The 21,018-nt window shown below is 37.2% G+C and overlaps 2 protein-coding genes across 2 annotated transcripts in view; one reads left to right on the forward strand and one right to left on the reverse strand.

Annotated features, from left to right (window-relative positions):
• Positions 1–1,743: 1,743 nt before the first annotated feature.
• Positions 1,744–5,078, reverse strand: mc4r (melanocortin 4 receptor). The gene has a single exon (XM_055202076.2). The coding sequence runs from the start codon at positions 3,598–3,600 to the stop codon at positions 2,620–2,622; it is 981 nt and encodes a 326-aa protein (XP_055058051.2). The 5' UTR covers positions 3,601–5,078; the 3' UTR covers positions 1,744–2,619.
• A 4,686-nt stretch (positions 5,079–9,764) lies between these two features.
• gad3 (glutamate decarboxylase 3) overlaps positions 9,765–21,018 on the forward strand; it is a 40,116-nt gene continuing 28,862 nt past the window's right edge. Inside the window, exons 1-2 of the mRNA XM_055202077.2 lie at positions 9,765–9,932; positions 11,273–11,360. Coding sequence (XP_055058052.1) covers positions 11,320–11,360 — 41 coding nt within the window. The 5' untranslated portion in view covers positions 9,765–9,932; positions 11,273–11,319. The remainder of the gene's footprint in view (positions 9,933–11,272; positions 11,361–21,018) is intronic.

Below are 21,018 nucleotides of genomic sequence, written 5' to 3' on the forward strand. Positions count from 1 at the left end.
CATTCATACGTGAAGCCTAAGGGTGCCCTCGTGCACCATCACGCAGAGACACTTTAGAATTGACACACGAAGAACGCTTGGGTCTGATTCAGAATTTACATTTTAAGGGCATTTATCTACCCTGCTGCTAATAACATGCAAATAAAGATGTTCTGATGTATAAAACAAGAAGACAATAAACTTAATTGGGATTATATATGGTATATCTGTGTTGTTCCGGTCATGTTGGGTATTTTCATAATAGAGTAACGTTATATTTATTTATTATAATGCAACTTTAGCACTGTGCAGAATACCAAAAAGAAAGAGTGTGTTATCTGTTTCATTTGGCGATCTGAAGCCACATCAGCTCAAAACACTTGATCTGCTATAAAGTTAGTTTGGAGCAAAAATATTAATCCCACTATTTGTCGTGTTTTGGTGTCCCTGCTGAAAAAAAACAGCATCAAATCAGCATGGGAATTATGCTGGTCTATGCTGGTTTAGCTGGTGGTCACAGCATACCAGCACCAAAACACAACATATGCTGGTATGACCAGCATGGGATGCTGGTGCTAATGCTGGTTTAGCTGGTGCTAATGCTGGTTTGTTGCTGGTTTAGCTGGTGCTGATGCTGGTTTAGCTGGTGTTCACTAGCAAACCAGCACCAAAACACAACATATGCTGGTCTTGCTGGTATGCTTTTTTTTTTCAGCAGGGGTGCTAAACTAACAAAGCGGTGTGTTTTAGCTATGAAAAATAGGTTTTAGGAATCATTTCAAATGGTTAAGCTTATTGTTTCTTTTTTTGTAAGTAAGACATTTAATCAATGAAATAAGCAATTAAAACACTGTGATAGATCGGTTAACTTACCGATTTAATGATTGCTAACACTTTTATACATATACACATATAAAGTTTACAACATGAAAAAAACTTGATTCTCGCTGTTTTGTTAGCGAAAGTAAATATTTTCCTAACTTCTCTATTTTAGTTTGATGTGTTATTCATTTGTTACAACATTATTTAAATAATGCCAAGGAAAAAAAAAAGAATAAAAACACCAAAGTAATAAATACATTTGATTGTTGTTTGACATAAAAAATTATGCCTCTTTAAGTCCGTCAGCCCCTGCCCCTGAGGAGAAGCTAAAACATTGTGTTCTTAATATAACAAAGTAAGTGTTTTGGTTAATGCCATTAATGTTTATTTTTTAATCATTGTATACCACTAGTCAACTAAATAAATATAAAATGGTAAAGATGAATGCACATTTATACATTGATTTAATAGATTTATAGCATTTTGAAATAAAAAACTGTCATGGATTTATTGCATTTTGTGGAAAAAAGAATTAGTTTTTATAATAAATCTTTGAAAATCAAGTTATGGATTTGAATTTTTTATGTTTTTATAACCTAAAGATGCTATGTGAAAGTTTGTAACAGAAAATACTGGTTTTCATCTTGTCACTTTCTTGGTATAGAAAACACGTTTTTACCGAAATTTGTCAAAATGGATTTATTGCGTTTTGGAACCAAACTCTTCATATAGGCTATATATATACACACACACTGAAAAAAATTCTGTAGAAATTACAGTATTACTGGGTATAACTGGCAACTAGCTGCCAGTAACTTATTTTAGATTCAACATTACTGGCAACCAGCTGCATAATTACAGCTATTTTTGTACAATGCATATATAATGTAATTTAATAATAAAGTACACATTCCGAATCATTGATGCATAATTGCTCATGTTGATTTTGCTTTATTGTCACCATTTAAATCAGCATTACAAAAATAAAATAATAAAGAATCTTAACTTATATATAATCTTACATATAAAAATAAGCATGGTAATCACTTAATACATTCGTTGTGCTGTAATGGTCTTAAAGCTGGAGAACTGATGTAAAGTATCAACTTAATCAGAGTTGCCAAAAATTACTGCAGGTTGTTAAATCAAAACCACACACAACCAGCCCAAGGAATCTTTTCTCACAAAATGCTTTCGAATACTGTAAGATCTTGCATTTTAAATGTAACTCATTCAGCAGATAACATAAATGATAAAAATCATCTCAGTTGAAATATATTTACATTTGAACAGAAACTGAATACTTGTGTGATTACCATAAGCTCGCTGCTGTGCCTGTTTTCTACCGTTTTCTTTCTGGTAGGTTTTTGTATTGTCAGCACAGTCATAATATTACATTTCTCTGCTGCTTGCAGCAGGTGACGGATGAGATGCACAGACTCATCATACAAAAAAGCAATGTGCTGTCATTAGATCACCTACATGCTCAGCATCCTCCATCAATGGTTGCTAGGTATCGTGTTAAAAAGCATACCAAGAATTAGCCTTAAACAACTTTCCACCATCTTATAAAATCTCAACGCGGTTACACACAATACTTAGAAATAAACATATAATTTATATATAATATACAATAAATATAGAAAACTGGCATTTTAAAATTTTAATTCATTTAAAACTTCATTATTTTATGAAACCTTGAGCAGTTCACCCAATTCAGTACACAGTCCAAAAGACTTGATTTAGTTCATAAATCATTCGTTTTCACAGTGTATTTACTGCATTTTCTCTTTGTATGACAGTACAGAGCGCCCAAGCTTAGACACAAAGAGAGGTTAGTCCGTACCAACAGCAGCAAATCTCCTTAAAGGTCTTTCTCATTTCTTGGCTCCTGAAGGCATAGATGAGAGGGTCAATGACCGAGTTACACATAATCAAAATGAGATACATGTTAAAGTGAGACATAAAGCAGACGCAGTACGGGTTGCGGGGGCATGAGATCATGAGGATAAGGTGCAAGAAGAAAGGAGCCCAGCAAACCACAAACACCCCGAGGAGGATGGTAATGGTGATGGCCCCCTTCATGTTCGCCGCCTGCCAGATAGGGGCATTACCGGGGAGGGCAGCGATGCGTTTCATGTGCAGCCGGGCGAGGAGAAACATGTGGACGTAGAGCGAGGCCATGAGAGCCAGCATGGTGAAGAACATGCTGATAAGGCAGATGAGAACGGTGGGGCTCTCCGAGTACACGATAAAGAGCACGCCGGAGACCGTGCAGAAGGTCCAGATGCAGGTTATGATGATGCCCGCCCGCCGCTGGGTCATGATGTTGTGGTAGCGCAAGGCATAGAAGATGGTGATGTAGCGGTCCACGGCGGTAGCTAACAAACTCCAAATGGACGCTAGCAGCGAGCTGCAGATCATCGAATCGAAAATGTTGTCCATGTTCTTGATGATGCTCTCACGATTGGTCAGGTTGCCCCCTGTGATGAGCGCGATGACCACCGTTTCCGAGGCATTGGAGACACTGACCAGCAGGTCTGCCACGGCCAGACTGCAGATGAAGAAATACATGGGAGAATGGAGGTTCTTGTTCTTGACGATGGCTGCGATCACCAGAATGTTCTCCAGGAGACTCACGAGTCCAAGTGTGAGAAAGACCTCCGTGGAGATGAGCAGTTGCTCATAGCATCCAGATGCAGATCCTCTCTCACCCTGAGCAACCTTACCAACGGGTAAAGCACCCTGGCTGTGGTTCCTAAAAGAATGATGCAGTCCATGAAGATGCGAGGTGTTCATTTCCGAAAATATCGTCAGTCTAAATCAGTCTTAGAAGCTACCGGATGATTCATCAGTCAGGCAGGTTGACATTAAAATGGCTTTTAAGTGTACTTGCTCGTACACGCATCCAAATTATCCCTCACCTCAGAGACAACTTTTCTTCTTCCAAAGCAGCAAGATGGTTAAACAATAAGTCAGGAAACATTAATAAAAAAAGGCAAGTCTACAAGATCTAAGTGCACATAGATGCACCGACTCATTCAAAGCATTCAAATAGAGGCACACAGACTCTCCTGAGCGCTTCCAACACTTGGCAGGCAGAAAGGCAGGCGAGTGATATCCTCTAGCCCACACAGACCGTGTCTGGCATGCTGAGAACTGGCTCCTCCTCCAGCTTTCTGCACCAATCACAAACTGCTTTGATGGATGAATATAGGTTAATATCAGAGGGGGTTATTATGAATTGGGTTGCCTCCCTCTTTACCATCTATATGTACACAATTTGGTATACGAAGGAAATCATTTATCATGTCATGTTCTTTTATCTCTTCTTTAAAGGAGTAGTTCACCCAAAAATAAAATGTCTGCCATAATTTACTCACACCCCCATGTTGTGCTTAACCTCTGTGAGTTTCTTTTTTCTGCTGGACACAAAACAAGATAATTTGATTAATGATGGTGAGCATACATTTGACGTACCCACTGACTTCCACAGTATTTGTTTTTCATGGACAAATGGAACTCAATTTTGTGCTCACCGTCATTAATCAAACTGTCTTCATGTGTTTTTAGCAGAATAAATAAACTCATATTTGTTAAAAACAACATGAGGGTGAGTAAATAATTCAATTTTCATTTTTGGGTGAACTATATCTTTATGCATCCTTATAGACTTTCTATTGCGTAATGAATCCATTCTCTCTTTAGCTCATTGGTTATTCTGTATCTACACTTATTTTTAACAGTCTCGCTCTGCTCCGCACCAGTGTGCAAGTACCCGTTAATGTTGATACAAGTGCACTGACGCGAAGGGAGCATAACATTTCTGTAGTTAATTCATGTGAAAGGTACAATCTAAAAACAAATGGTGCTAAATAGCACTATAAGTGGTTCACTGACTCGGAATCATAGAGGAACAATTTTAAGTGTCATATAGCACCTGTGTAGAACCATATTGTGCTATAGTCAGGGGCGTCAGACTGGGGGTAAAGCCAGTACAAATTACCAGGGCCCCAAAGGAAAAGAGGGCTCTTGAAACGTCTATATATAATATATTATGGGTGTGGGGCATGGGGGCCCATAAGGACTGCCTATGCATAGGGCCAGAGATCTTGTGCAACGCCCCTGGCTATAGTGGTGCTATATAACCCCCAGATAGTTCTTCATAGGTGCTTTATAGGTGCTACATAGCACTAAAAATGGTTCCACAAGTTTTTAGTGCTATTTAGCACTAATTTTTTAGAGTGTCAGAGCGCCCTTCACATTCGCGAGTAGCTTGTAGCCCAGTGGTTCCCAAACTTTTTCAGCGTGTGGCCCCCCTTGTGTACGGTGCATTCCTTCGCGGCCCCCCAAAGAAAATTTGTGACAAAAAACTGTTCTAAAACTCAACATTTTAACAACAACAAAAAAACATTAAATTATACAAAAAGTAGTGCTTTTGGTTTAATTACACAGAATTCATGATAAATTAATGTATTTCATAAAATGTCATAAAACTGGGTCCCCCCTGGCACCATCTCGCGGCCCCCAGTTTGAAAACCACTGATGTAGTCTACGTGATACTAGCCTAGTGTTGCTTTTTATACTTTATCACTTTGTGTTATGTTATTTTGTTACGTGTAATTATATTTTATAAAACGGTTACATCCAATCCTTGATTCTGATTAGTCAATAGCTGTGCTTTATAAACGAAAAAACATGGCTATGAATGCTTCACCCAACGGTTCTTTTTATCACTGCGGCCTTAGCAACCACACGTATCAGTTTGAGAACAGTTTGTTGTTTTTATTTGAGCTTTCATGCATATTACACATTGGAACGTTGTTCAGGGTTCCCACACCTTAGTTAACTTCAAATTCAAGGACCTTTTAAGGACTTTCCAGGTCCAATACCCTCAAATTCAAGGATTAATTGTGGGGACACATTTCAAGTGAGGGCAAGGTTACATCGTGTTACCTTTTAAGATACATTGTGACAGTTCCCTTTCGAGGGAATTCGTGCTGCGTCACTGCGGTGACACTTTGGAAACGCCTCCAAGGGTAAGTGCGTCTGATTGTGTATATCAAATTCAACCAATGGTGAGGCTTAATGACAAAGACAGGGTGACGCGGGAGACAGGAAGTTTATCGCTATCTGAAATATTGCCAAAGACGGCGTTACAGGGATGTAGGAAGTACACTGTAAAAAAAAATATGCCTCTCAACATAAAAATTTCTAGTGACCCGTTGCATCTAAAATTTTTAGTTGGCCCAATTTAAGTTGTGGAAACTAACTTTTTTGTATTGTGCCAACTAACCCAGCATGTAGGCTGAACTTGAAATAAAATGTTGTGTCAATTAAATATTCTCTGTTGACTAAACATGGCTTGTTGTGCCAAATTAAAATAGAATGTTGTGTCAATTAAATATTCTCTGTTGACTAAACATGGCTTGTTGGGCCAAATTGAAATAAAATGTATTAATTAAATATTTCATGTTGGCCAAAGTGTATTTTTCATTCTTGTTGGCCAAAAAAACTATTTGTCATGTCAAATAAATTACACACTATGCTCTGATAAAATACAATTTCTTTAGTCCTTTTTCTTTTTAGTGCAATGTAACATTACAAAAAAATAAAGGTTTCAGGTTACAATGGTAACCATTTTCCATGTTCTATTAGAAAAAAACTCTGCTTTAAAGGTTGTATCAGCAATTTCAGGACCAAATATAAATTATCACATTCAATCTTTCCTAAAGATCCGCTAGCTGCCCGTTCCATAAGCAGGCCGTCAAAAAATCTGCCTCTCTGTAGACAGTCTAGCCTCTGAGATTTGCACACAAAAACAATTGGTTTCACCAACCACTATAAACCAAAATAAAGTGTTCCAACCAATCACCGACAGGGGGTGGGTCTTGTGAGGTTTCTTCAGTGCTTCTTCAGTTCCGACTTCGCGTGCAGCCGTGCACGAGCGCAAAACCTCACAACACCCACCCCTGTCGGTGATTGGTTGGAACAATTTATTTTGGTCTTGAGTGGTTGGTGAATCAAATTGTTTTTGTGTGCAGATCTTAGAGCCTAGGCTGCTTACAGAGATGAGTTTTTTTTTTTTGACGGCCTGCTTATGGGGTGGGCAGCTAGCTTTAGGAAAGATTAGATGAATGTGATAATTTATGTTTGGGCCTTTTTTGGGCCTGAAATCGCTGATACAACCTATAAAAATGAAACATATGACTGCTTTACAAATCATACAGTATATCAGTATAAAGTCAGATATCGTTGAAACAAACTTAAACTGCGTGGGGGAAAGTAATCAAAAAGATTGGCTGTGGACAAGGTAAGCACTGCTCCCCACAAATTGTAATGTTTTTGAACAAACACATAAGCAAAATGTAAAAATGGGTCAAAAATGATTTACCATTGTCTTACTTCAGACAAGTTCCAGAACAGTTACAAACATTCAACAAAAACAAACATTTGCACGAAACCTTTAAAACCTGGAAATACCTCAATAACTGACAATTAACATGTCAGTGCCATTACACCTGTAATAACTTTGTTTTGAAGGACTGTATCCTTGCTGTGCACTCATTTCCCAGGTTTAAGATAATCTTCTGGACTGCCTCGAATGTGTACCTACTCCTTAGGGTACTCCATATTTAGAGCATAAAGCAGACCAAAGAGCATCATGAAGGCATTTATGAAGTCTCCCAGATTGTCCATGACAACTTCCTTCTCCAGTACCACAGCGACATTGACCACTGTGGGATATGGTCCTGAGCTAGTAGAACTGTCAGTCACTTCCAGGATCCCCATTTTCATGGCCTTTGTGTGTGGCCCCAGTGCCTCAGTGTCCTGTGAAACAGACTAAAACGAGAACATGCAATGTAGCACCAGCCTATCTGATCAGTCACTCTGTGATAATAAAAGCGCTAACTTAGTTGCTAAGATTAGCTGTAGCCGTCAATTATCATACATATCATAAGCCAAAATGCAAACGGAATTTGAAAATATTGACAATTAAAAAAACTAAACGAGAACATGCAATGTAGCGATAACCGTTTGGGTCAACATTAAAACCACATGCCAGTCGGAAAGGAATGCTAGTCATTTGCCAGCACTGCTAATCATTGTATGTGCTCACAATATAGCTAGTTGAAACTTTGTTGATAGACAATAGATATATTCTTAACCTAAATTTGCTAATTACCCCGCAGCACAAAGACGGAGCTAACTTTGAAACGCTCACCTCTTCAACGTCGTGCCTCGTGCTTGAAAATTCCCGCAGCCTGGTAGAACTCTTCTGCGCATGCTCAGACGTTTGACGCTGCTCCCTCTTGCTCAGCCAACGTAATATTTTTTGTGCAACGTTAAAAGTTCCGTGAACACAATTATTTATTTTCTCTAGATGAACATTTTGTAGTACAGTCATGGAAATCATGCAATCATTGACCAAACATATTTTTCTTTTTTGACACAACCATTATGTTGAGCCAACATGTATTTCCTCATTTGTACAACTTTTTGCATCAATCATTTTTGGCAAGGGTGACGCAGCGCCTCGTTTCCTTCTCAGGGAACAACAGGTACATACGTAACCCGAGACGTTTTCATGTGTCAAACACAAGTATGCAAAAAAAGCATTTTGGTATGAATCAACATTCGCATACAGAAGATATAAGCATTTAAAGCGAACAGTTTAGAACATGTGCCTAAAAGGCTAGACATTTTGTGGTATTATCCTACACTGCACAGGGAATAATATGGATTTTTTTCCAGAAAACTTCTTGCATAAAATAGATTCAAGCACTTTCAATGACCTGTATTCAAAAACTTCCCAGGGCCTTAAATGTTTCCCCCAAAGATTCAAAAACTTTAAAGGATTACAAGGACTCGTGGGAAACCTGGTTGTTGTTTACCGTCAGGGACTATTTTTTTCTAGCGGAAGGAATGCTTTGTGCCTAAAAAAGCCCTTTAGCCATTACTTATTCACGATAAGTATAATAAACCTTTGCTGGGTTGTTTCAATGCAATGCTGGGTTGATTTAACTGACTGAGTTAACAACAATCCAGCATAGGTTTGTTTATAATACAACGTGTTTTGTGCAATATTTACCCAGCATTTGGTTAAAAATAGCCCAGCAGAATGTACATACAGTGTGTCAAATGACTTAAAATAACCACCAGAGCAATGTCTGTGGTAACCATGGTATAAGCGAAATAATTGACTCCGGTCCTTTGAATTTGTTGAATTATGAGGGACAAATTTTTGAATAATTCAACAGTCTGACATCAATTATTCTTTACTTAATTCACAGCTTATGCGTTATAAGGGAGCGGGTAGCAGGGGCATTTTGTTTCCATGGGGGCACACTTCATAAAGTGAGAAACAGACTAAACAACTAAAACTCATTTGAGATAGACCAATACAAGGCTGTGCAGTCGACAATGGCAACAAAACACATACCTCACACCTATACATGATATAACAAGAGTCTTCAGTTACACCAACAGTGCAATAATAATAACAATATGTACCAGGTAGCAATTAAACAAACATGATCTGTTATATTGAAATGTACTCTTAACTTAATCTTTCCTTGCATGTAGATTTTAGAGTTTTTTCAGACATGAGCTGAACGAGCTGATGATGGCACAGAAGTAATAACGTGATATATCATGTTTATTGTACTAATGCATTAAATTATCTGATTTAAATTTTAAAGATCCTTTTTTTAAGTGACCGTTGTAGAGATCCAGTAGTTCCTTTCCTGTGGTTAAATACTGCTGAAGAGAGCGTTAGTTGACCAAGAGAGAGCGAGAGTGCTCATATGTAATAAAAAAATGCTTAAGTTCACATCACATTTTTGTCTTAAATAATACGTTTGACCCTTTTTTACAGTCTATGGTTTGACCATATGATTACGTGGGGCACGCTGTGTCATCTGGGAGGGCACTGCCCCCTAATGCCCTCCTTAGCAACGGGCCTGTGGCTGGGGCTGAGTGTGTAGCTCACACGACACTGTTAAAAAAGAAGAAGTCGATTTGAAGAAGTGAAGGAGTGGAGCAGACCAAACATTTTCAAATTCGGAGAGTTAACAACGTACACATGACTAAACAACATTTAATTTACAGTCTTTTCATTTCATTTGGAGGTGAGGATCTAATGCACTATAAAATAAGATCATCTTAATATCTTAATGTTTTTTATGTATATTCCACTAGTTGTTTTTGTTTTTCTTACAGCATGTTTGCTTGTGCTTAACAGTGTTAAACTTTCCTTCTGAAAAAGGTTCATTTTTACGTTCAAGTTTTTAATGTATAGGATCTCAAATTAGTTCATGGTTTTCTTAAATGTGAATTAAAACATTTACACTATTACTGTATGGTAATGTTGGAGGCTTTTTACTTTAGATCGATAATAATATTATTGTAATATATAAGTAATTTCATGGTAATATTTTTTATATCACATATTACTAATTATATTAAGTAATTACTGCACAATATCCAGACAATTACTGTGCAGTTTCCAGACAATAACAATGTAAATTGTGTTGATTTTATGTATAATAAAATGAAAATAACTGTATTGAATATGTACTTACTGAAAAGATAAATGTTCAGAATATACTTATTGTTAAGTAATATTTCTGTAAACACGTTGCTAAGTACTTGGTTACTTTTAATTGTATGGCATAATAATAACACTGCAATCAAAGAGACTAACCAAGTCATTGTTGGTAAAATGTCAAATTTGATCTGTTACTACAGTACCTTGAAAAAAGTTTCACAGAAACTATATTGTATCACAGCTGTAAAATACAGTATTGCCTGTTCCTACTTAATTTCTCAGCTAAAGTATCCTTGTAATGATGCTTATTGTTATAAATAAATGAGGTAGTTTTAAGGGAAACACACTATCAGGGCTGTAAATGCAGAATCACCTATTTCCACTCAATTATTATTACTATTATTAACATTTGCTATGTGAAATGCTGAAATTGTTCAGTTCAACCGACAAATACCTGCTGCAGAACTTTTATTAACTTCACTTCTCTGACATTTCTTTGATATTTTCATCATCTTTTATGATATTATCTTTGGCAAGGCAAGGCAAGGCAATTTTATTTGTATAGCACATTTCATACACAGATGTCATTCAAATTGCTTTACATAGAAATGAGACAACAATATATAACAGAGAGAAATAATAAATGTAAAAATAGGAGACACACGATAAAATCACAATAAAAACAAAGATACATGAGAATTTAAAATAACAATTAAAGAAAATAATACATTATTTATTTACAAAATAACTTTACAAATACGTTTGAGCACTTTTTCCTTCTGGTGATTGTTGAATTCTTATTCATTGCTTATGGGGTGTCGCTCCGAGATGAGTGAATTTAAGGGTTAGAGACAAAAATCACTCACTTTTGTACTCACTACAAAAAAAAAAACTAACCACAAACTTAACCAATGTGATTAGCTGCAGGGTGGGACTTACGCTGAACTGGTTTGGGGAAAAATCTGCACATGGCAATCACAGTGATGATTATGCTCTCGCCACGCGAAGAGTAAGTTTCATTTTATTTACCTTTTTTGCACTTTTTATGATTATAACTTTTTTATACATGACTGTACTGTAAGTCAAAAGTATGTTTCCCTCCGATGACCCATTATTCTCAATGTTTCAGAGGTTAAAGGGATAGTTCACTTCATAGTATAGTAATAAAAATTCTGTCATCATTTACTCACTCTTTTGTTGTTATAAACCTGCATAGTGTTCTTTTTTCCAACTATGGAAGTCAGTGGGGCTTCTGATTGGTTTGGTTACAAACATTCCTCAAAATATCTTCCGGCGTGTTCATCAGAACAAAGAAATTTAAACAGGTTTGTAACAACATGACAGTGACACCCCATGTTTCACACGTACTCCGTGTGTGCTGTGTGTGCGCACAACAACCGCGTGTTAGTGAGCTCCAGGTGTGGTGCATCTGCAGCAGTAATATGACCGTTTTGGCACCGAGTCTATTTTTGCTGTGTTGCAGTGGTCAAAATGAACACAGATTGATACAAAAATGCAATAATTTCACCATGAATACATATGAAAAAGCCAACCTTTAACAGCTCTTTAACCATTATTTAATTATAATAGCATAGCCTTTGTGTTTTTATTTGTAGTGAAACAACAGTAACCACAAATACAACATTTCCACCACAATGCTATTTGTAGTAAAACAATGCTAATACAAATAGGTCTGCCAAAAACATTCTTTCACTATATTACATTTTTGGGTAATTTAACTAATCTGGTCAAAATGATATCCAAGTACACTTTATGTGGCTAATACACTACACAGTATGTTATATTGTGTAGTGGGAGGTGTTTCTTTGCAGGAAGTGACAATCACATGATTATTTTTGAATCTGTGTCACGTAAGTCGCCGATTAGCAGCGCTCAGCACACAGAGTATGTGTGAAAGCACAACGGGTGCGTAACAGATCTGTACCGCACACACACTACACACGGGGTAGGCTTTGTGTGAATAATGACAGAATTTTCATTATTGGGTGAACTATCCCTTTAAAGATATGTGTGAGTCAAAGAGAAGGAAACGGAGAGACTATTTCAAAAGTTTAACTACTAAACACTTAGCTAGAAACACACACTTGTTTGTTGCCACATGGTGAGAATGTTTAAAATGTTTTTTATTCATGAAAATAAATAAAAAATATTCAAACTTGACTATGGAACCCTGCAATTTCAATTCCAGTTTAATTTTTCCAATAATATATAATTTCCCAATAATAATATAAAAAAGGCCGTTCTACTCATAATATTTTGTATTTATATTCTCTTTATCAAATTCCAATATTTGATACTGACACAAGGAGAGGACACATGCATAGAGAAAGATGTATTGTTATCACATTTAGCTTTGCACACTGCTGCCATCTAGAATGATTTTGATTGACATTTTAGAGGGCTCTATCAACTTTTAACTTATATTTTACAGTTTGTCAGTTGAAGATTTTTTAAGTTTTGCATATGCACCAGAGCTGTTAAAAGAGTGATTTGTGATGACAGAATTTCAAAATGCTCTGCTGTCACATGATTCATGTAAACTTCAGTTAGTTCCTGGAAGCTATTGAAATACATTGAGTTGGAGCCAAAGAACTCCGATATTTCACAATTAATAGTCTAGAAATGCATTAATTTACAATTTTTATATAGCACATCAATCGATATTGTATGTAGCATCAACAATGTTTTTGGCAAAATAAAATCCACTAATATAGGAAGATTAGTGTGGTCAGCTTCTGGTACAAGCCTTGTTAAAGAGTACCTATTTCATTGCTAAAAACAACGTTATTTTGTGTATTTGGTATGATACAATGTGTTCACGTGGTTTATGGTTTAAAAACACATTATTTTCCACATACCGTACATTCAAAGGCATTGATTTTGTACAAAACTTATTGATTTGAAAAGCGCTGTCTTTGATTGGCCATAGCCTGGCAAACACCAGACCAGTCTCATAGAATCGAGAATGAGACGTGGTCTGGGAACCACACGCTAATTTTCTCGTATTTGAGGCATGGTTTACGAATGGCCAGAGCCGTGTATTGGGCGCTACGAATGTCTATCAAATGCGTCTGTACGTAGCTCATAGCCAATCGTTTAAATTATACCAGATGACGTATGTAGAGCGACATCAATTCAAGCGTCAGCAACTTTTATCGGGTACGTGATGCACACAGCTGAAAGCTATGCCACTAAACCTGTAGCTGTATATTGTATTGAAAAGCAACACAATTTCGTGGCACTGTGACAACCACAGTACAGGCATAATGACAATATGATATTAATAAATACCACTTACCATTTATAACTTAAGTTAAATGACTTTGTCGACGATGATGCCTAGCAGGTTGGTTCTATAAAACTCTGAGGCTAACATGTCCTGCAATATCCAAACATCCTTCGTGTATATGGAATTGTTTAATGCCAAAAGTTGCTCTTTTTTAAATAAACTTGCATTCAAAACTACTAATAACACTATCTAAGACTGCATCGAAAAATAACTTTGCGTCTGCTCCCGCGTTGAATAAACAAAACTGCTTCGGTGTGCCGTATAGACGTCGTCATCGTCTTGGTTTCCATGCTAGACTTGCAGCGTGAATAAATAAGCACGCAAGGCAGCATGGGAAAACCCAGGCTAGATTGACGAGGCAATTTGGACGTGTACATGTGATTGGCCTGAATACCTCTGATGTCAGCTGGAAATGTGACGCTCCTTACCATGTTTAAAAGATTCGCTCACAATGCAATGCTAACAGGAGTTAATTTACTGTACAGGCTTACTCAGAAGCAGGAAGAATTATGATAATGTCGGTCTTGTCCACGTCAACCGGCCCAGGAAGTAAACTGTTGCCTACAATCCGTGTGTTTGTTGTAGTACAAGAGAACAGATTTACATTGGAGATAACTCGCGTCATCGTTTACTTTGGGGTTTATACCTTTTGCATATCGTCAACATTCGCACACAAAAGGAAATGTCAAATGCCTTCAGCATTTAAATCCATTGATTAATGGATGTACTTTTGGAAGCTTCAAAAAATGTATCCCTGGTCATTGCCATTATAAAGCATTGAAGAGCCAGGATATTGTTTAATATCACAAGTCTGATGTGTTCGGCTGAACAAACAAAGACATAAACATCTTGGATGACATAAAGGGGTGAATAAATAATTCAGTAAATTTTCATTTTGGCGTGGAGTAATATTCGACATTATGTAGTGCAAAAAAGCACAGGTATAATACATCTACCTCTTTGAGAAAGCAAATTTTCTTAAAATTGCCCAAGGTTACAAAGCTGCACTTTTATGTAATCCTGTATTATTCCATATAGTGTAGAAATATAAAACCTCCAGCAGAATAGAAGGTTAAATTGTTGTGATGTTCTTATCAGGGTAGCCTTCTTTTATTTTATAAGCTTTAGATATTCCTTCATTACTGAAATCTGGTAGAAAATGCATATTTAAATACACCCACAGCAGTTGTTTTGACCTTTGCTAATTATTTCCCAGAAGGCATGTCACAACTAAACATCTGAAAGTTCAAAAAAATCCATCTCACTCCATCCCTGTTCTTAATGCTTTACTAAAGTTTCAACATCCTACAGGGTATTTTTACACCTCACTGACCCCCAGAATTATAATAGATATTTGCCTACAGCACAATGCTCTGACCTTAATAAAATCTATTCTAGTAGGCTAGGAAATTGGGATTTTATTATTTTGCTTTCAGCACAGGCCTTTGACACTCTCTAAAATTTAGTCTACCTCAAAACCATTTAGAATAATTGATCTATGATTTACTGAACTGGTTGAACTTGAACATATACAGCTGGCCACATTCACACTACTCTTATATTATACTATTTTATAAATCTAAACTGTGATAAAATACCCCGGTAACCCCACGGTTCAGACCGCATTACAGAAGTATATCACTGCGCCAATGTTGCTGCGTACGTGAAAAGAAACACGACAGTCTTTAATCATTTTGTTTTTTTCTACATTTGCACAATTATGGTGATATCCAAATAAATGTCAATAAATATTGTTGAGTCATCTCGTCAATAAACCAATAAAGAGAAAATGAGGAGTTTCTACCTCAAATTCATATTTCCTAGATCTTACCCAACTTAAACATTGATGCTTTCACTCAACAACACCATGTACATTTTGATGGCTCTAAATCTGATCTCTTACAAAAGTTATTCACAAAAATGGAATTATCTCCGCTTTAGCTGAAAAATTAAGAGGTGATAAGAGAACAAATGAAGGTTGGATGAAACTTTGTTTGTTGTTGTTTGAAAGCGGATGGTCTGTTCTTTCATTTTATGTTTATTTAAAGAAAATCATTTTTCTTAAAGGCATTAAACAAAAACTGGGTGGCAAATAAAAAACGCTGACGGGGAAAGAGTTAAAGTTAAGCATGCTTCCAAGCATATTTGATCATCACTTTAACAATTGTACGATATAAATGTTAATGTATAAATTAGATAAATGTTGATTTAAGAAAATAAACACCACAGTCTTTAATCATATTTTCATTGTGTCTTTGCTGCGTCTGTGTTGGTTGGGAACTGTGCTCTGTTTCAGCCACACTTGATTCTGAGGAAATACTTTGTTTGGCGGAAGAGTGATATTTCTACTAATACAACTTATTTGTGTTTTATTTTATGAAATCCTGCTATGCATGTATAGTAACCGTTTTATAAAAGCAATAAGCCCCGCAAAGCAGTGGGGTTATAGTGCATTTTATAACAGCTAAAGGGCGTTGAAGCGCAGCAACCCACTGCTTCTTGGGGCTTATTGCTTTAATATAGTTTTATATTCATTGTAAAATATTTATATTCATTATTTAAATCAAGATGTGACATAATTAATTGTCGATATGTGAACTCAGCTCTACATCTACTGTGGCATTATCCAATCAGCTCATCGATGTGGCAACGTGAATCATGGAAAAATTTGAAATAAAATAATTTTTAGTTATCGTATCGTTTAGTTATCGAGTGTTATATTTTTAACAGTCTAGTTATATATAAATATGGTCAATACCAGTGTTGGGGTAGTTACTCAAAAAATGTAATTAGTTACTAGTTACTAGTTACTTCTTTAAATTGTAATGAGATTACTTTACTAGTTACTGCATTTGAAAAGTAACTTCACTACTTATTACTTTACTTTCCTTTTTCTTAATTTACCACATAGATACATGGACATGGTTTAGGCGGGGTCGGCTGATGATGAGTGACTACTTTAAATGACCGGCCAGGGCTCTAGACTAACTTTTTGCACTGGTGCGCCTAACATCTTAGGTGCACCAGCACAAGGTGCACCCTAATTTTTGACCCCATCGGATTTATATATCGGCCAAAAATTAAAATTCTGTATAATTTACTCCCTCTCATGTTGTTACAAACCTGTATAAATGTCTTTGTTCTGGTGAACATGAACGAAAATATTTTGAGGAATGTTTGTAACTAAACCATTCATGAGCCCCATTCACTTCCATAGTATTATTTTTTCCTACTATAGAAGTGAATGGGGCTCATGCTTGGTTTGGTTATTAACATTTCTCAAAATATGTTGCTTCGTGTTTATCAGAACAAAGAAATTTATACAGGTTTGTAACAAAATGAGGGAGAGTTAATGATGACAGAATTTTTTATTTTTGGGTGAACTGTCCCTTTAACACCGCAAGTTTAGCGCCCATGGTGGTTTAATACAGAATATAAACATATAGGCTATTTTATAAGTTTCATGTTGTCATTCCATTTTCCTTATACGAGTCATGCACAGTCCTGTTTGATAACCCGCATCCGCGCGATTAAAATAACAGTTGACCCGTTATCCGACATCAGCATCAATTTATTTCATACCCGTTTTACATAAAGACTGCGACCGGCCGCACCGCAAATCGTGATGTAAGTAGAAACCGTTAAAGATGCAGAACATTGACAGAAATAAGCACAGGACCATGACTGTTCAAATATATTATCATTTAATGTTAAAACTTTGTGATGGTCGGCAGATTGACAGCTGAGCGGACAGCAGTGTTTGTTGCATAAGCGCTGCGCTTATATTTATTATTACCTTATAAATTGATGATATGATTGCAGTGATTCCAAAGGGATGTCCAAAAAAACTCAAGTAGAATTTTAAATGTTTAAAGTTTAATGTCTCTTTCTCGCTGCCCTGTGTAAACCCACGCGGGTGATGGCATGAAACGCGTGAGGAGCTTACATTTTGCATTACCTTAAATTACCTTAAATTATGGTCATACAAATAAAAGTAAAACAACATTCAAAACTGTAATGTGTACATTTATTTATGTAAAGTTACACTCGCAATAATAACAAAACATTGTGCTTTTTTAAATAGGTAAAAAGTGTTTTGTGCTGCATCGGTTTGGGAGCGCGTCACACAAAAATAAACTCATATAGGCTATAGTCTACTTTTGAATTCGTTTTGTTAATTGGCTAATTATTTAAGTGAAACACATTTCATATAGGCTTATTTATTTTATTATATTTTCACCAAAGAAAGACGTAATCATCACGTTCTATTCATTTTAATGCTTTTTGCGCATAAACTAAACCCTTGGGGGAATTATTTATAAATGAATCAACAACGCAAATCAAGGAATTAACTTATTTCTCTATTTAAGACAGTCTGGCAGGGCGGTAACAGCGATACAGCAAACACCGAAAAGTTTATAGGATTAGATTTGGAAGTAAGATTATGAAGAAAACAGCGGTCCTGACTCATGGCTTTTTTCTATAAATTGGGCGCACGCGACATTGCTGTTCGGGTTACGTTCAAATAATTGTCTTCAAAAGAATTATGCTCTGGCTCTGACTCGATTGAGGTTCATTAACTTACCTAATTCCGTCTTCGGGTTCGGACCTCTCGAGCCCTGACCGGTAAGTTAAGCAGGATCTTTCGCCACAAGTGTTGTATTGCCATGATGGGCTTACAAATGCTCAGCCAGGTTGTTCATCGCGTTGTCAGCAGTTGAAAGACACTTGTCGTCTGGGCATAGTGTGCATTTCACACGAATATTTTTGTACTTTCAAGCAATACGCTGAAAGTAATGTGAATATCGCCCCAGTGGCTGAAACCCTCCGTCTTCATTTCCCGCTCCCCTTTGCACCAGCAGCTCCGTCAAATCAATCTCTATGGCAACGGCACACGTACAGGGACACGCATGCACGCACCACTTAAATAGACAGAACTTTACACCCAGGCAAACACTGCTTGGGTAACGCAGGAAAGCGCGTTCCTATAGTCTAGTAAAGTAATGTAGTTACCAATATTATTAGTGTAATGCGTTACTTTACTTCGTTACCCAAAAAAGTAATATAGTTACTGTAATCCGTTACTTTGTAACTCGTTACCCCCAACACTGGTCAAAACATATAAACCACGGAGCAAAGTGGAGCAAACTATAACGTTAGAGTTGTAACAAAAAAAATGATGTGTTACTGACTGACATTTTGAAAGCATTATATGATGCATTCGGGAAATACCCGTCGAATCGCCTCAATCTGAGCAATCCTGGTGATGCCAGTGTCATACACAATGTTATAATGGACTATTTTACATTTAGAGATGGAGGATCAGATGACAGAGACAAGGAGGCTGTTTACACTTGGCATTAACATGCGTTTTCGTAGATCGGATCACAAGTGGACGACGTTAATGCCAAGTCTAAACGGCGTTCAAAACATTTTGAACGCGTCCACTTTCGACCACTTTCAACCACATCCAGAGGTAGTCGAAACCACTTTCGATCGGATCGCTTTGGAGTTGCGGAACGCAGATGTGGTTGAATGCGTTCGAACAGCCACACGCGACCGCCTTCTCTCCGCCCATTTATCTAATCTGAGGTATTAAACACAAGTTTTACGTCTTTTTTTAATTCTTGCGTGAACATACGGTGAACAGCGCTATTTTTAGCCTTTCATTGATAAAACTAAAGCGTCTGATCTCCGTAGTATCGTTTTGAAAGCGTGTGAAAGTAGCGCGATCCTATTTCATCAAATGAGCTGAAAATTCAGAGAAAGCTCTTACATACACACGTACAAAACTCTGTGCAGCATGTTTACTTGCTAAACAAGCAGCGTACTCCGACATAATATTAGTTTGCGTCCATATAAACTCATAATTACTCCCGCTTGGGTTTGAATGACAGCAGAGAGACTCGCGCACCGTCTCACAGACCACCCCGTCATAGTATTCAGGACAGAAGCGGTCGAAAGTGGACAAAAGAGACGGATTTAAATACCAGGTGTAAACGTAATGTGTCTTTCTCGTCCACTTGTGATCCGATCGACGAAAACACATCTTAATACCAAGTGTAAACAGCCTCAAGAAGACAAAGGTCATGCTAGAGCCCTGCACGGGCCAAAAACTCCAGCCCTAACCCGGCCGTGGCCCGTAGTGTTCAAGCCCTACCCGACCCCAGCCCGACAATGCCTGCAATTTTTTCAACCCGAACCCGACCTGACCCAAGACCAATATCAATCATTTTTAAGCTCTATCTGACGAGCGCGCTCTTTGATGCGTGCTCTCTCTCTCAAACGCGCGCTCTCAGATGCGTGCTGTCTCTGCTACACACGCAAACACACACACACAATGAGGAGAGACGCTAAAATAAGCCCGAGCCAAGCCCTATCTGTAAAAAAAAAAACGGCCCGAGCCCAGCCCAAATGGGCTTAGTCTGTCGGGCTTGCAGGGCTCTATGTCATGCTATTACGTAAATGCGGACCCCATTCTTCTTCCGTGCATTGATTTGATGTGTTTTGGAAACTTATATATACTGCATGTATATGCCATACAAAATGTATTGGACAACTTATTGGGCATGTAAAATGCTTAAATAACACATTCTCTGCTTTTGCTGATATACCGTAATGATAACAACAAAAAGCGCGGCAATCCCTTTCATTCATCTGAGCCCAGGTCTGAATGATATTCGGCCGCAGTTAAAACTGCGATGAGTGCGATGCATATATCCAGTTAAACAACGTTATGAGGTTTCTTGGTTTCCCTTCTGTGGAGGAGTTCGGTACTACAGTATGATGTGTTGGATATTAAGTTTACGGCGGAAGTCCTGTCTGTTTACAGACTATGTTGATATTCTTATATCCAACTTTTCACATTTGAAAAAGACACAAATACAGACTCATAGTCTGTAAATTAACTCCTGTTAGCATTGCATTGTGCGCAAATCTTTAAAACATGGTAAGGAGCGTCACATTTCCAGCCAATCAGGGACAAAGAGCTTTTCGAATTGGTGCATTTCAGGAAGAGAGTGAAATCAGGAGCTACAAAAATGTACAGTATGGGAAAATTTAACTACAACCCACGCAAACACATTGCATTATACAAAAAACACAAAATAACAATGAAATAGGTGCTCTTTAAATTACAACCCAATGGGTTGGGTTCATCCCTTTTTAAAGGGAACACTGAGTTGAAAATAACTTAACATTTTTTACAAAAACACTATTGTAAAATTCACTAATGTTTTGCCATCTAAAAATTTTATATGAATGTATGAATCCATGTGCCCACTTACAGGTATGTGAAATTCATATGGAGATGTTATCACACTTAAAAAACTTGTAATTCGTGTGGTTTACTGTAAGA

Source organism: Misgurnus anguillicaudatus, chromosome 2 (assembly GCF_027580225.2).
Source record: "Misgurnus anguillicaudatus chromosome 2, ASM2758022v2, whole genome shotgun sequence".
Classification (NCBI taxonomy): Eukaryota; Metazoa; Chordata; class Actinopteri; order Cypriniformes; family Cobitidae; genus Misgurnus; species Misgurnus anguillicaudatus.